Source organism: Haematobia irritans, chromosome 1, assembly GCF_050003625.1.
Source record: "Haematobia irritans isolate KBUSLIRL chromosome 1, ASM5000362v1, whole genome shotgun sequence".
In the NCBI taxonomy this organism is placed as follows: domain Eukaryota; kingdom Metazoa; phylum Arthropoda; class Insecta; order Diptera; family Muscidae; genus Haematobia; species Haematobia irritans.
Genome location: NC_134397.1, coordinates 225,488,485 through 225,506,125, shown reverse-complemented (window position 1 = coordinate 225,506,125; position 17,641 = coordinate 225,488,485). Strand labels below are relative to the sequence as shown.

The window sequence follows — 17,641 nt, the reverse complement described above, 5'->3', positions numbered from 1 at the left end:
CTATAGAAAATTTTGTCAAAATTTTATCTCTATAGAAAATTTTGTCAAAATTTTATCTCTATAGAAAATTTTGTCAAAATTTTATCTCTATAGAAAATTTTATCAAAATTTTATCTCTACAGAAAAGTTTATCAAAATTTTATCTCTACAGCAAATTTTATCAAAATTTTATCTCTACAGAAAATTTTATCAACATCTTATCTCTACAGAAAATTTTGTCAAAATTTTATCTCTATAGAAAATCTTGTCTCTACAGAAAATTTTGTCAAAATTTTATCTCTATAGAAAAATTTGTCAAAATTTCATCTCTACAGAAAATTTTATCAAAATTTTATCTCTATAGAAAATTTTGTCAAAATTTTATATCTATAGAAAATTTTGTCAAAATTTTATCTCTATAGAGAATTTTGTCAAAATGTAATTTCTATAGAAAATTTTGTAAAAATGTTATTTCTATAGAAAATTGTCAAAATGTTATCTTTATAGAAAATTTTATCAAAATTTTATCTCTATAGAAAATTTTGTCAAAATTTTATCTCTATGGAAAATTTTGTCAATATGTTATTTCTATAGAAAAAAATTTCAAAGTTTTTCTCTATAGAAAACTTTATCTCTATAGAAAATTCTGTCAAAATTTTATCTCTATAGAAATTTTTTTCAAAATGTTTATCTCTATAGAAAAAGTTGTCAAAATTTTATCTCTATAGAAAATTTTGTCAAAATTTTATCGCTATAGAAAATGTTGTCAAAAATAGAAAATGCTGTCAAAATTTTGTCAAAAAAAAGAGATAAAAAATGTTGGCAAAATTTTCTTCGGTAGAATTTCACCAATTGTGGCAACAGTGCCCGTTACTCCGATCCGTTACTCCCTCAACTATTTGTATATTTCCAAAAACTAAAAAAAGAGTTCATTTTCATTTGGTTTTTTTTTATTTCCTTAATTTATATTATGCACAATACAAATTTAATCATTTTATGTATATTACACAAATAAGCGTTTTATCTGTTGTTTGTTTAATTTGTTTTTTATTATTATTACTTTTCACTAAGAAATCGCATTTAGTTTTTCGTTTTTGTTTTACTAAATCAAATATCAGCTGAGCTTAATTTGTAAAGAAAGTTTTGATTAATTCCTAATAGAAATTGTGATTTGTTTTTATTTGTTTATGGACTACGTATTTGCATTTTGTTAATTTATAATAATAGATAAAACAAATTATTGATATAATAAGTATTTGTATGTTGTTTTTGCAGTATTGTGATAAATTTATTTATAGTAGTGTAGTATAATTTGTTTTTTATTGATAACTTAATACGCAATATATTTATATAGGTACTTAAACAAAACTATATAGTGTAAATTTTAAAAAGGGGAAATGTATTTTTGCATGGCGACCATATAAAGGGAAAACAAACAAACAAAAATATATAGAATATTTTTATAGAGTAGAATGAAAAAAAGGAAAAATAATAAAATAAGTTTTGTGAAAAAGGGGAAATATACTAACTTTCATATACACACATTCATCAACTCTTCCTTTCTCCACCCACCTACCATTAACCAACAAAAATTTAAATTCTATTCCTGGTTAATATTTTTTAAAACATAATTTACAACTAATGCAAAAATTGCAAAACATATTAATATGATTACATTCGATTGCCAATTTAGATAGGAATTCGATAGACTTTTTCCGGAATTAGCATCGACAGCTGCATTACCACCGACACCACCAACAACATCATTGGCATTTGCTGCTAAACCATTTACTCCTATACTGCTGTTGGGCAGGCTACCATTTGCTAGGGCCGTTTTACCACATTGACCATTGGCCACATTAGCATTGGCTGCTGAGGCGGCATTTAAAGCTTTCAACTTTTGCTCTTTCTCACTTTGCAATCTTTTGTTAATTTCTTCACATATATCGGGGAATAGTTCAACAAAATGTGGATTTTTCAAATTAAATGCAAGTGATTTCTTGGCTAGTTGCTGTTTCTCATATGTTGTTGTTTCTATTGAACCCAGAGTTGCAGTACTTTCCAACTGAAATGAAAGAATAAAAATAAATGAAATTTATTTAATACACAACACGACTTAAATTATTTCAACAAACAGTTTAAAAGATGGTTTATTATTGGCGAACATATACAAATATTAATCATCGAGAATAACTTTATTATTTTTCAAAATATTCCCTTTAAGATCGACGTGTATAATGAGAAAAAGTTGTAAACGCCACATGCGTGTCGTAAATGTAGAAAAAGTAACAAACGTCGCAAATTCAAAATACTACAGTCGCTTCAACTAGTCAGCGAATCGGTGATATCAAGAATTATGATATGTTGATATTAAACTTTCACAAATTACTGCGGAAAGCGGAAGGAGGGAAACTACTTCAGTAATGCATAAGTGATAAGCATTTTGAGAAAATTTTATAAAATCACTTTTTGTCCTATTATTAATTAAAAATTTTTTAAATTGTAGCTAGTCATTTCCTGATGCAAATAAAGCTTTGATGGACATTATGGACAACGCAAATCCAGATTAGTTTGAATATGCGAATGTGAGATGTAAAATAGTAGTTTTGAACAAATACAATATACCATACCATAGGATGGAGGTATATTAACTTTGTCATTCCGTTTGTAACACACCGAAATATTGCTCTAAGACCCTATAAAGTATATATATTCTGGGTCGTGGTGAAATTCTGAGTCGATCTGAGCATGTCCGTCCGTCCGTCTGTTGAAATCACGCTAACTTCCGAACGAAACAAGCTATCAACTTGAAACTTGGCACAAGTAGTTGTTATTGATGTAGGTCGGACGGTATTGCCAATGGGCCATATCGGTCCACTTTTACGTATAGCACCCATATAAACGGACCCTCAAATTTGGCTTGCGATTGCTCTAAGAGAAGCAAATTTCATCCGATCCGACTGAAATTTGGTACATGGTGTTAGTATGGGGTCTTTAACAACCATGCAAAAATTGGTCCATATCGGTCCACTTTTACGCATAGCCCCCATATAAACGGACCCCCAAATTTGGCTTGCGAAGCAAATTTCATCCGATCCGGCTGAAATTTGGTACATGGTGTTAGTATATGGTCTCTAACAACCATGCAAAAATTGGTCCACATCGGTCCATAATTACATATAGCCCCCATATAAACCGATCCCCCGATTTGGCTTGCGGAGCATGTTAGAGAAGCAAATTTCATCCGATCCGGCTGAAATTTGGTACATGGTGTTAGTATATGGTATCTAGCAACCTTGCAAAAATCGATCCACATCGGTCCATAATTACATATAGCCCCCATATAAACCGATCCCCCGATTTGGCTTGCGGAGCCTGTTAGAGAAGCAAATTTCATCCGATCCGGCTGAAATTTGGTACATAGTGTTAGTATATGGTCTCTAACAAGCATGCAAAAATTGGTCCACATCGGTCCATAATTATATATAGCCCCCATATAAACCGACCCCCGATTTGGCTTGCGGAGCCTCTTAGAGAAGCAAATTTCATCCGATCCGGCTAAAATTTGGTACATGGTGTTAGTATATGGTATCTAACAACCTTGCAAAAATCGGTCCACATCGGTCCATAATTACATATAGCCCCCATATAAACCGATCCCCCGATTTGGCTTGCGGAGCCTCTTAGAGAAGCAAATTTCATCCGATCCGGCTGAAATTTGGTACATGGTGTTAGTATATGGTCTCTAACAACCATGCAAAAATTGGTCCACATCAGTCCATAATTATATATAGCCCCCATATAAACCGATCCTCAGATTTGGCTTGCGGAGCCTGAAAGAGAAGAAAATTTCATCCGATCCGGCTGAAATTTGGTACACGATGTTGGTATATGGTCTCTAACAACCATGCCAAAATTGGTTCATATCGGTCCTTAATTATATATAGCCCCCATATAAACCGATCCCCAGATTTGGCTTGTGGAGCCTCTAAGAGAAGCATATTTCATCCGATCCGGCTGAAATTTGGTACATGGTGTTAGTATATGGTATCTAGCAACCTTGCAAAAATCGGTCCACATCGGTCCATAATTACATATAGCCCCCATATAAACCGATCCCCCGATTTGGCTTGCGGAGCCTCTTAGAGAAGCAAATTTCATCCGATCCGGCTGAAATTTGGTACATGGTGTTAGTATATGGTCTCTAACAAGCATGCAAAAATTGGACCACATCGGTACATAATTATATATAGCCCCCATATAAACCGATCACCAGATTTGACCTCCGGAGCCTCTTGGAAGACCAAAATTCATCTGATTCAGTTGAAATTTGGTACGTGATGTTAGTATATGGTATCCACCAACCATGGAGGAATTGGTTCATATCAGTCCATAATTATATATAGCCCCCATATAAACCGATCCCCAGATTTGACCTCCGGTGCCTTTTGGAAAAGCAAAATTCATCCGATCTGGTTGAAATTTGGTACGTGGTGGTAGTATATGATATTTAACAATCATGCCAAAAGTGATCAACATCAGTCCATTATCATATATAGCCCCCATGTAAACCGATCCCGAGATTTGGTTTTGGAGCCTCTTGGTGGAGCAAATTTCATCCGAGTCAGTTGAAATTTGGTACATTGTGCTAGTATATGGCCGTTAATAACCATGCCTAACTAGGTCCATATCGGTCTATAGTTATATGTAGCCCTCAGATAAATCGATCCCCAATCACACAAAAATTGGTCCATATCAAGTTCATAATTCTATATAGCCCCCATAAAAGCGACCCCCATATTTCTATTCTGGCTCTCTACGTACCGTGCAAAAGTCCATGTCAAATTTTAATAATTATTTGTAGACTTACCTATACATAATTTTTTTGTTTAATAAAACCACGTATGGACTAATTTAGAAAACTATGTTAAGAAGTTTTAAGATACCACAACCCAAGTCTTTCGTAGAAGTTTCTACGCAATCCATGGTGGAGGGTACATAAGATTCGGCCTGGCCGAACTTACGGCCGTATATATTTGTTTATTGTTATCCTCTTATCGTGGAGCCAAACCAATATATTTTAAAAACTATTCACATTTTCTTTAATTCAATATTCGGTTTTCTACATTAGCTTTACGACTTTTGCGACATACGTATTATACCGTCGCAAAGGTCATAGTTAGCCTGGGTATAATGATATTAATGGGTGCCTGGAAACCATAATCGGTTAACTTATAATTATCTTCTGGACCGACGAATGCGAGTACAATAGGGACCGGTCTTCAACACTCGTATTCTTTAAATGGGTTATAGTAATTTGGCATCAGCGCCTGGCCGAGTTTATATGGATATAAGTTTATATATGGATTTCTTGACAATGAAAGAGTTTTGAAACCCCAACCAGTTGTGCAACGGTTAGTATGTACGCCCTGCCTACATAGGTTCATGAGTGAAAACCCAGTTTCGACCAATGACCAAAAAGTTTTTCAGCGCTGGATTATCCTATCACAATAAAGCTGGTGACATTTCTGAATATTTCAAATCTTCTCTCTTCTCGATAATGTGAAATGAGGTCCCTTGTCATTGAACCAGACATTAAATCGGGCCGAACACTTTAATAAAAGATTACCACATTGAACTCAATAGTCTAAAATAACGAGCTGTCATTATACCCTAACCTAGCTTTGCTTTGTTATTGACATTTCTGCTTGCCTTACCATAAAGCTTAATAATCCAGTTAATATTGTTCCAACGCACCATGTCGGGTTCCAAGTATCTGGATGGAAATCTGAAAGAAAATGGTGATTAATAATAATAGATAATACGTACATAAAATAGAATATAAAAATATTTTTTGTCTTTAATTTTAATAATTTAATTTTAATTGAAATTTCTCCAATCACAGAAATTATAGTGTATCAATAATCAGTATTAATAAAAAAATTAATTATACCAATTAAAAAATTATTTGATTTAGTCATTTTTGTGATTGATTATTTATAATATTAAAAATTCAACTAAATTTTTCATTGAAAAATTTGGTTATATTTTTTCTTCTTGCCGACAAACAAATTTCATAGACTAAAATTTAATTGCAATATTTAAAATTTAAAATTTAAATTTGGTTTTCGAATTAAGGAAATTAACGTGATATTATCAAGTAGACTGTCAATAATCTTAAAATCGATTTTATATTTGAGAGGTTTACACAAGGTTTTAAAATGAAAGTTAATAACGTGAAAGTCGCGTTGAATTTTTATTAAAAAAAAGTGATGGAATTTTTTTTTTTTTAATTTTTAATGAAAAATTTTTTTCAAACATTCAGTTTTGAAACAAACTAAAAACTATACTCAGTTAAGTTGAAAATAGATTCGATTTTAATCAAAACATTAATTGAGGTTTGTAATCAACATCAGTTAAATTTTTATTGAGTCAATTAATAAATTAATTGAATTTAGCTAATGAAATCAATTAATTTTTTAATCAAGTATTTTTTATGTCCAATTAAAACTGTGACTGATACTATCATTTTTTTTTTTGTTTGAAGACATTTCAATTAAAAAATTAATTATATCAATTGATTTCATAATTGAATCAGAAAAAGATTCTTTGTATGTGTTATTAGAATATTCTTAATAGCAAATTCATACCTGATATACTTAAACATAATCTTGTATTTGTTTTGAATCGACCATTTGGTGTTAGCATATAAATTGAAGGCGGTTTGAATGGAAATTCGCGAGGAAACAATAATGTGCCATGATAATAACCACCATAATACGGCGAATCCTCTGGACCTTTAACCACATAATGCCATTCCAGTATATTGTTGGGCAGTGGTTCAGCCGTAATATAAGGCAAAGGATCACGTTTCAAACGCATATAGTCCTGTTTCATTCGTGATACTGCTGTTGGCTGTTTTCGGCCTGACGATGACGATGATGAATTTGACATTTTTTTAACTTCCATTTCGGGGTACAGGACCAACACAGGAGGTAGCTGCTACCAAATCGAAATCGTCACAGGAACCCTTGTAAACAATCTAGAAAGAGGAAAATGGTTAAATATTGAATCATATTTCTTTTAAATAAAAACAAATCTATATTTTAATTAGGAATTTTCCGTATTTTTTTACCTAACGGAATGTTTTCAATCATGATAGTATCAATCACCAAAGTCAATTAAAAACTTAATTGATCGTTGTGATTGGTTTTTGCTTCATTTTAAAATTTTTTATTACACAAATTAAATTTTTAATTTAATACTTTTAAATTCAATTAAAAATCTAAATGAAAAAAATTTTGGCGTTATTTTTTTCTGTGATACTATAGTTTTTTAATTGAATCAATTAAAAATTTAATTGGCGTTAATTGCAACACTCAATTCAAATTTTAATTAAACCGTAACTATTTTCAAAGCCAGTTATGAGGCTTATTGTTTTTAGTTTGATTAAAAAATTGATTGTTTTGAATTCAACATTAAAAATTTCAATCATTTGTTTAACTAACTTTAACTAAGTTTGAAGAAAATTCCACCAAAATGTACCAAATTTAAAAATATCTCACTTTGGTCACATTGTTCCAAAGAAATATTTTATTACTTTATTTCATTATCTTAAATTTTGTTTTGTGATTGTTTTTATCGAAATTTTAAAAGTTGATTAGACTTGCATCATTAAAAGAAACTTTTTGTGGCCTATCACGTATTAACCTCCTTTCGGCTCTAGGACATTTAGTTTAGAAGATATACGCAAAAGAAGTTGTTCATATAAAAATGTTGATGTTTTTAGGATTTCAATAGAATTTTGTGGGGATGATCACGAATTAACCTACTTTTCGCCCAAGGCCACGGTTGCCATAGTTGGTAGAACTCTACCAAAAATGGTATATTTTTTACTGTTTGGTAGATTGGTAGATTTTTTGATGGTTAGGTAGATTTTGCAATATATTCCACTCCTACTAGGTTAGGTTACGTGGCAGCCCGATGTATCAGGCTCACTTAGACTATTCAGTCCATTGTGATACCACAGTGGTGAACTTCTCTCTTATCACTGAGTGCTGCCCGATTCCATGTTAAGCTCACAAGGGACCTCCTTTTTATAGCCGAGTCCGAACGGCGTTCCACATTCCAGTGAAACCTCTTAGAGAAGCTTTGAAACCCTCAGAAATGTCACCAGCATAACTGAGGTGAGATAATCTTCCGCTGAAAAACTTTTTGGTGTTCGGTCGTAGCAGGAATCGAACCCACGACCTTGTGTATGCAAGGCGGGCGTGCTAACCATTGCACCAAAGTGGCTCCACTCCTACCTCTTGAGGTACCTCTACCTCAATTTTCTTTAGAAATACAATTTTGAGAAAATTTTTTGTACAATAATTTTAACAAAATTTCCAATAGAAATAAAACTTTGAGAAATTTTCCAATAGAAATAAATGTTTTTATACAAAATAACATTTTGGGAAATTTTGAGAAAATTTTTCTGCAGAAATAAAATTATGAGAAAATTTTCTATAGAATTATAATTCTGATAAAATTTTCTATAAAAATAAAATTTTGACAAAACTTTCTACTAAAATATATTTATAAAATTTTCTACAGACATAAAATTTTGAGAAAATTTTCTATAGAAATAAAATTTTGAGAAAATGTTTAATAGAAATACAATTTTGAGAAAATATTCTAAAGAAATAAAGTCTTGAGAAAATATTCTAAAGAAATAAAATTTTGACAAAATTTCTATAGAAATAAAATGTTGACAAAATTTCTTTAGAAATAAAATTTTGAATAGAAATACAATTTTGAGAAAATATTCTGTAGAAATACAATTTTTAGAAAATATTCTATAGAAATAAAATTTTGAGAAAATTGTCTATAGAAAAAAAATTTTCACAAAAATTTCAAAACAAAAAATTCAAAATAAGTTTTCTCAAATTTGTAAGATTTTTGGTTCATTATTTTAGGTGGCAACTGTGTCTAAGACGCTTAATTTATTAGATATGAGCAAGAAACAGTTTTTCATGCAACAATATGGATTTTTTAGGAGTTGGATGGATTGTTTATTTTATTTTATTCTCTTTTTCTGACGAATTTCGTGCACAGATTTTATAGAAGAGTTATTCAAGAACCTCTTAGATGGATTGGAAAATTTCGCAAAATCTATCAAAACACCAAGAATTCTACCAATCTGCCAAACAGTAAAAAATCGACCGTTTTTGGTAGAATTCTACCGACTGTGGCAAACGTGGCTACGATACGGTCACACTGGCAAATATTTAACAGAAATGCAATTACGATATGAGTTTTTTTTTCGAAAAACGTTTACCCGAAAAGGTGGGTATTAAGTTCGAGTTCAGCCGCTAAAATCGCTAAAGTGAAAACTAAATCAGTAACAAGTGTATACGGCCGTAAGTTCGGCCAGGCCGAATCTTATGTACCCTCCACCATGGATTGGGTAGAAACTTATACGAAAGACTGTCATCCACAAATTTCAACTCACTCGGATGAAATTTGCTCCTCCTAGAGGCTCCAAAACCAAATCTCGGGATCGGTTTATATGGGGGCTATAAATGATTATGGACTGATATGGACCACTTTTGGCATGGTTCTTAAATATCATATACTACCGCCACTAACCAAATTTCAACCAGATCGGATGAATTTTGCTTCTCCAAAAGGCACCGGAGGTCAAATCTGGCGATCGGTTTATATGGGAGCTATATATAATTATGGACTGATATGAACCAATTCCTGCATGGTTGTTGGATACCATATCCTAACATCACGTACCAAATTTCAACTGAATCAGATGTATTTTGGTCTTCCAAGAGGCTCCAGAGGTCAAATCTGGTGATCGGTTTATAAGGGGGATATATGTAATTATGGACCGATATGGACCAATTTTTGCATGGTCATTAGAGACCATATACTAACATCATGTACCAAATTTCAGCCGGATCGGATGAAATTTGCTTCTCTTAGAGGCTCCGCAAGCCAAATCGGGGGATCGGTTTATATGGGGGCTATATATAATTATGGACCGATGTGGACCAATTTTTGCATGCTTGTTAGAGACCATATACTAACACCATGTACCAAATTTTAGCCGGATCGGATGAAATTTGCTTCTCTTAGAGGCTCCGCAAGCTAAATCGGGGAATCGGTTTATATGGGGGCTATATATAATTATGGACCGATGTGGACCAATTTGCATGGATGTTAGATACAATATACTAACACCATATACCAAATTCAGCCGGATCGGATAAAATTTGCTTCTTTTAGAGGGCCTGCAAGCCAAATTTGGGGGTCCGTTTATATGGGGGCTATACGTAAAAGTGGACCGATATGGCCCATTTGCAATACCATCCGACCTACATCAATAACAACTACTTGTGCTAAGTTTCAAGTCGATAGCGTGTTTCGTTCGGAAGTTAGCGTGATTTCAACAGACGGACGGAGGGACGGATCAGATGAAATTTGCTTCTTTTAGAGGGCGTGCAAGCCAAATTTGGGGGTCCGTTTATATGGGGGCTATACGTAAAATTGGACCGATATGGCCCATTTGCAATACCATCCGACCTACATCAATAACAACTACTTGTGCTAAGTTTCAAGTCGATAGCTTGTTTCGGACGGACGGAAATGCTCAGATCGACTCAATATTTCGATGTGTTACAAACGGAATGACAAAGTTAATATACCCCCCATCCTATGGTGGAGGGTATAAAAAAGGCATACAATTATACATATTTGTTGCAATTTTTATTATAAATTAATGGGGAATAGCCCAAAGCAAATTTTCACAAAGTTTGTATTCCTTAAAATGGATTATTAAAGAAAAGTAATCGTGAAAAAATGACGATTTTACCGGCTAAATTCGAACGTAATACCCACCTTTAAATCGTATTTTTTTCTCTAAAGTGAAAACTAAATCAGCAAAAAAAGCCATAAAATTATACATATTTGTTGCAGATTTCATTATAACTTGATGGGGTATATCCCAAAGCAATTTTTCACAAAGTTTGTATTCTTTAAAATGGATTATTAAAGAAAAGTAATTGTGAAAAAATTACGATTTTAGCGGCTAAAATCGAACCTAATACCCACCTTTAGCCGCTAAAATTTTTCACTATTACTTTCCTTTGATAATCCATTTTGAAGAATACAAACTTTATAAAATGTTGTTTTCACCTATTCCCCTTCAAACTATAATAAAATTTGTATCAAAGAGGTATAATTTTATAATTCTTTACCAATTTATTTTTGATTTTAGAGGCTAAACTCGAACTTAATACGCACTTTAAATGGGAACTTGACAATCTTTTTTTGTAATAACTCGAGAAGTTGACTTTTGCAAAAATCAACTTTTTTATTTTCATTAAAAGTTAATTTCGTAATTAAATGCCTTACTCCAAACTTGGAGAACATAGGCTAATAGATGAAAGTTATATCCACACTTTTAGAATAGGCGATAACCTCTACATCTAATATTTCTGGTACACTTTTAAGTCGCTTAAGATTATTAATCTTTGATCTTTAACAAAATTGTAAAGAATAAACCTAACAACATCCAAAGGTACACGTGTCCGAATGATAAACAACTTATGGTCGCTGTTTGAAATCTTTGCCTTACACTTATGAAGCTATGCATAAAACAATGGAAGATGAGATAAACAAACTGCTATGGTCTGCTCAGTGAAATTTGCAAAATTTGCAAACAAAACAATGGCAAGTAGAATGCATTATAATCACAGCACATCTTTCGGAATATACATCAACAATTATTATTCCCTGAGAGCCCTGACCTTCGCTTCATTTTTCTTTATCATAACAATTTTTGTTTTTTTTTTTTTATTCTCTTCTCATCTACTGTGTGTCGTAGAGTGAGGTGATGGGGTGTTGGTGGCATAATGCGTGTAAATGGCTAGCGTCAAAAAAGAGCACTGTTTTTTTTGCAGATCAACAATGGAAATTTATTTTGTATGTCAAAACATCAAGACCCACTTAAAGTGAACAGTAGCTGGAATGTCAAGAATGATAACAAAAACAAATTTTCTCGAAAGTTTACTTCGTTTTCCCATTCCATACTTCTATTTGATACCCTCTGTATCCTCACTTACCTATTGTTTTTACGACTACGACGATAATTTGTGTAAATCTATTAGGAATTCCAAGTTTTTTTTTTTTTTTTTTTTTGGGTTTTGATTAATTAATGGCAATGTCTCTTCGACATTAAAAGGCCAGGTTATATACACCGATCGATGTAGACCCAAACTACACCGGAAATAAACAAATGAACACTTTCGTTGAGCCAAAAAAGCCCCGATTAGAAGCTATCGAACCCGATATGAGTAGACTCTAATTATCAGGTGTGAGTGGTATAAATAGTGCATATGTTTCGCCATGACAAAAGTTTAGGATCAGTTATTCAAAATATAAATGATAGTCAATTAGTCAATTATTATTGTAAATGTGACGACGGCATAAATGTATCAGGCTTATAAATATCACAGGTTAGGTTTGTTGTTAGTTTAAATCGATTAGGCGTAAGCCATAAAATATCACAGATGAATTCCATATCAGTCTTGTTGATTCAATCAAGTAATTAAATTGAAACGTTAGTTTCAATAATAAAATTAACGAGAGATTTATATAAATCTATGTCCTTTGTAGCCAGGATGTCATAAACATCAGTAAAACGATTAGTTAAATTGTATTTCAGTCTTAGAGCATCGAATTTTGTACAATCAAAAATTGTATGATGTGTTGATTCCGCATCCAAACATTCGTTGCAGACATCTGAGCTGATAGCTCCAATTTTTAAAAGAAAAGGTTTGTCATACGTACGGGCTGTGTGCAATCGATTGATGATTTTGGTTTCTTGGGGGTTGAACATATACTTCGAAAACCACGGCTTTATTCTAACATCTTCAAATAATTTGCTGGCTTTGATGCTTTTGCAGAGAGAAATTTTCTTGAATTCTAAATTCCAATTATTCCATAGAGCTGTTCGGATTTTGTTTAGGCCTTCTTCAGGAGTGAGTTTAGGGTTAAGGGGTGCCCCACACTCTGCAGCAAGTTTGGCTGTTTCATCTGCTAACTCATTTATGTTCAGTCCTCTATGACCAGGAATCCAGACAATATGGCATTTATTGATGTTAGAATCTTGAAGTTTTTGATGAAATGTAGCGGCAATGTAGTTGTTGGTGTTTTCACTGGCAATAATCTTGCATGCAGCAAGGCTATCCGTGAACAGTACACACTTGTCATCTTCATGTTCAATGGCAATCTCCAGAGCCTTGACTAATGCCCATAGTTCCCCAAAAGTGGATGAGGCAGCAAAACCAATTCTGAAAAGAAATCGTTGATTTGTGGATACATTGACAATACCACAGCCAATAGAGTTAGTAGAAACAGAAGCATCAGTAGCAAAAATAGTAAAATTAAAATTTTTATAGCCATCAATTTCGCTGAGGTAGATGGACTTTAATATATCTATGGGATAGTTATTCTTCCCATTAGGCAATAGGTTGAGTCTGACAGTAACTTTTCTAGATGTCAAGGAGTTAGAAATGTGCTCAATACTATCAAAAATTTGAGGAAATTCATAATATACGTAACTGTAGCTGGAGTTGACTTTTGGATTATCAGACACTAGATCATACAGCACCTTATCTCTGGATTGCACCTTAATGAGTTCTTTCGCTGTCAGGTACACTGCTCTAAACTCTGGGGGGAGTTCATGAGCCAATGCATAAACAATATGTGTGGGGGAAGATCTGGCAACACCTAGACTTCTCCTTAACATGTCAGTCTGTAATCTTTCCACTCTTTTATTAATACTCTTCGGGGCATCTGCCGCTGTGGTTCTCACATATTCTATCTTTGATCTAACAATGCTTTTATACACATTCAACGCAACATTGGGATGCAAACCCCCTCGAATAGAAGTGAGGCACTTAAGCATGTTTACACGATTCTGCGTCTCCTTTGAAATAGAATCATAATGGTCCTTTATCGACAAGGAATTCGTGACAATTCTGCCTAGAAATCGCAGTTTTTTCGTCTGCTCAACTCTAGTACCATCGATAACCATATCAATATTTTTAAAACCATTTTTAGCAAAATACATTGTGTTCGATTTGGATGGATTAAAGGATAAATTAAGATTTCTACAGGTGTCCATGAATTCTCTTACCTTGTCAATAAGGTTCGATCTAGCCTCAGCAAAATCACGGTGATACGACATTATGATGAAGTCATCTGCATATTGAAAAATAGTTGTATTGCCATCCTCAAGGGTATGAAGACTGGCAGTGTATAAGTTAAACAGCAGTGGCGACAGACAACTACCTTGTGGCAACCCATTGTACACAGACACCTCCGAATTACTCAACTTCAGTATTCTGTGAGAGAGAAAATTAATGATCCAGTTACAGTACGCAGTATCCAAACCTGAAAGGATGAGTTTTCTCTGTAGCATATCAATCTTGACACAATTATAAGCATCACATATATCAAGAGACAGAATAACAACCTTGAAGTTGTTGGCCTTAAGCAAGGCAACTCTATGCAAGAGTTCATTAATACATGTACTTGTGGAAGAATTCTTTTTGTATGCAAATGATCTTCTGGGTATAATATCCACACTGTCAAAGTGTACTGAGATTCTTTCTTTCACCATTAAATTAATACATTTTAGAAACACCGATATCAATGATATTGGCCGAAAGTTTTTAGGGTCATTATGATTCTTTTTCGGTTTTGGTATAGGCACAATTTTTATAATTCTCCAATCATCTCGAATGGTGTTAGTCAAAAAAGCATTGTTCATAGCTGTTAACAAAGCGCGTTTGGAAATGCCCGAGAGAGATTTAATCATATTATACGTTATTCCATCATGTCCTCCAGCCGACTGAGACCTTTTTCCAGATAGACACAAAATAAACTCTTCAAAATCAAATGGTTCAATGAAGTGATTAACCAAAGGAAAATCAATAATCACATTCTCACCAGTAACTTGATTTTTAAGGTGCTCCAAGTATACAGCATTATTTTCATCATTCCAAATAGATCTAGTAGGATTATTTCTTCCACGGATGTTATTAATAAACTTCCAGGCATTTTTAGTGTTGGGAGACTTGTTGATTTCATCTAGTTTGGCAAGATAACACTTTTTCTTGGCCTCAGCCACCATATTCTTCCAGTGCTCAGTCGCTTTTCTAGCATCTTCAAGATTGTTATACGAGGGAAAAAGCCTGGCTTTCTTAGCAGCCGCCCACTGCCTGCGAAACCCAACCTTGAGTTCCTCACTCCACCAAAACTTTGGGCTACGTCCATCTGGAACAACATATGAGGCATACTCAACTTCATCTTTCATAGACTTTTGTATACTATCCAAATCCGGCTCAAGCTCCAACTTCGAAAGCGACATCAGAAGTTTATTTTTGGATAGAAATTTCATCTTTGATTTTTTCCTTGAATCTATGACAACCGTAATGGGAAAGTGTCTGCTGCCACCAAGATAACAGTCGCTCACAGTCCATGTTCCCTCCAAACATGTACTAATGAAAGTGAGATCGAGCACCGAACCATCAGACTCGTCATTCCTTCTGAAAGTGATGTTATTGGAATTGATGCATTTTAATCTAGAGTAGCTAAAAATGGTTTCCAGTTCTTTCCCTTTTCTATTGGAGATATTATCTCCCCAAACAGTGTTACGAGCATTGAAGTCTCCCATCAGAATAACATTCTCATGTCTATCTAAAAAATTGCATAGTCTTCCTACTTCACCAGCCAGAATATACAATGGCATAGACGGAGGGAAGTAAACCGACGCAATTGTAAAATTTGTATGAAGATTACTGGTTTTGACAATTATTATGTCAAATTCAGTTTCAAATACGATTCTGGAAAATTTTATATATTTCCTCAGAGCAATGGCTACACCCCCATAGCCATCAGGTCTGAATTTCTGAACAAGATTGAAATTAATCATTCTATTTCTATTATCTCTGTTTTCAGAAAAAATTTCAGACAGCACTAAAATGTCAAAGTTGTAGTTATTCGCATAAAATTCTAGATAATTCTTGTTTTTTGTAAACGACTGCACATTATACTGTAGTATCTTTACCATAAAATGAAGAATTAGATAAAAGACTAGAATTAGAAGATTGAGGCACCAAACCACATTTTACCAGGCGCGAATTAAAATGATTAGCAGCATCTATAGCAACAGTGTTACCAGACATCTTGAAAAAGTCCATCATGAAAGCCAGCATCTCACTGGTGACTTTCTCGAGTTCACTGACTCTCAGCTCACTTGTCATATAAACAGGCGATGAGGGCTGCGTTTCCGGAAACATCCTCGGATGAGTTTGCACACCGGTGCGATGAACATATTCTTTTCTCTGCCTCTTAGCCACAGAGCTATAAGTGTATGGGGTTAAAATTTGATTAACATCTCTGTCTCTCATATCCTCCCTCACTGGGGCAGTCTTCTTTCTATTCCTTCCATTAGATAATTCCGGAAAACTGTCATCATCAGCTAAAAGATCAAAACGATTTTGGTTGTTGTATTTCTGAAGTACCTCACGTTTTGACATCTTTTTACGCGTCATAATCTTGTTGGTTTCTATTTCTTTTATCCAGCTCGGACAAATTTCCTTGTCACTAGCAAGATGGCCTTCAGCCTTACACAGAATGCATTTTTTACCACCACATTGGCCATTGCAGACTTCACTATCAGCACCACATTTTATACATCGTTTCTTCGACCGACAACCCAGTTTAGTATGGCCCAAGCGACCACAGTTGTAACACTGTCTGATAGCAGGATAGTATGTGCTGACAACCAGAACAGACTTTTCAAACACTATCCAACTAGGGTGATCATCACCCGCAAAGCCAATTTTGACTGTTTCAGTTGGATGAAAAACACCCACCTCTTTTTCATCGCGCCTGGTAAAACGTTTAACAGAAGTAATATTGATACTTGAAGTTGCATTTTCTAAAATCTCTTGTTCACTATAGCATAAAGGCACATTTCTAATGACACCGAAAGTTTCAACAAAGTTTCTGGGGACAAAGGCCCTCAACTTTCTTTTCCTCAACTCTTCATTGTCTAAAAATTTATTGGCTGATTCAACATCCTCAAACGTTAATTTATATAACGTAACACCAATTGCATCGATCTTCTTGATCTTGTCAAACTCGTCAGACTTAATGTCTCTTATTTTCTGTACAAAATAGAGACCATTTTTAACTTTTTTGTTAGTACCATTATCTACCTCAGAGGTGTCTACCAATACGTGTGGCTCACCTTTATGATTATTCGAATATCTCACCAACGAATCATTCACTCTTCTTTTTTTGCTTTCATGTACCACCATTTCTTCTCGCGGTCTCGCATTTTTCGCCGCAATACCACCATCACCATCATTAACAATCACATCAACATTCATAGCCTCGTCAACCCCCGTTTCAGCTACTTCACAATTATTAATAATCGCAGGTCTAACATTTCTGCCTTTTATAGGTTTCGTCAGTTTCTTTTTATTGTCACATTTTTTGTCAGTATCAATATGACAAACAATCATGGACTTAGAAGGCCCAGCCTTCTCCTCCACACCACTTTCCATGGCCACCACTAAGGCCAGCGGTTAAT

The 17,641-nt window shown here is 33.9% G+C and overlaps 2 protein-coding genes across 3 annotated transcripts; both read right to left on the bottom strand.

Moving 5' to 3' along the window:
• Positions 1-1,234: 1,234 nt before the first annotated feature.
• Positions 1,235-12,158, bottom strand: LOC142227084 (ubiquitin-conjugating enzyme E2 J2). The gene is made up of 4 exons (XM_075297797.1): positions 12,096-12,158; positions 6,630-7,021; positions 5,697-5,767; positions 1,235-2,044 (listed from the first exon to the last, which is right to left on the bottom strand). The coding sequence occupies exons 2-4, from the start codon at positions 6,946-6,948 to the stop codon at positions 1,580-1,582; spliced, it is 855 nt and encodes a 284-aa protein (XP_075153912.1). The 5' UTR covers positions 6,949-7,021; positions 12,096-12,158; the 3' UTR covers positions 1,235-1,579.
• Positions 12,159-12,306: 148 nt separating this feature from the next.
• LOC142225822 (uncharacterized) lies at positions 12,307-17,425 on the bottom strand. Of its 2 annotated transcripts, none has more exons than XM_075295918.1 (2): positions 17,297-17,425; positions 12,307-15,587 (listed from the first exon to the last, which is right to left on the bottom strand). In XM_075295918.1, exon 2 carries the CDS (start codon positions 15,437-15,439, stop codon positions 12,581-12,583), a length of 2,859 nt encoding a protein of 952 aa, XP_075152033.1. In that variant the 5' UTR covers positions 15,440-15,587; positions 17,297-17,425; the 3' UTR covers positions 12,307-12,580. The 2 variants fall into 2 exon arrangements, with proteins under 2 accessions (XP_075152033.1, XP_075152769.1); XM_075296654.1 differs by lacking the exon at positions 17,297-17,425 and having other exon boundaries at positions 12,307-14,430; positions 14,989-15,973.
• Positions 17,426-17,641: the final 216 nt, after the last annotated feature.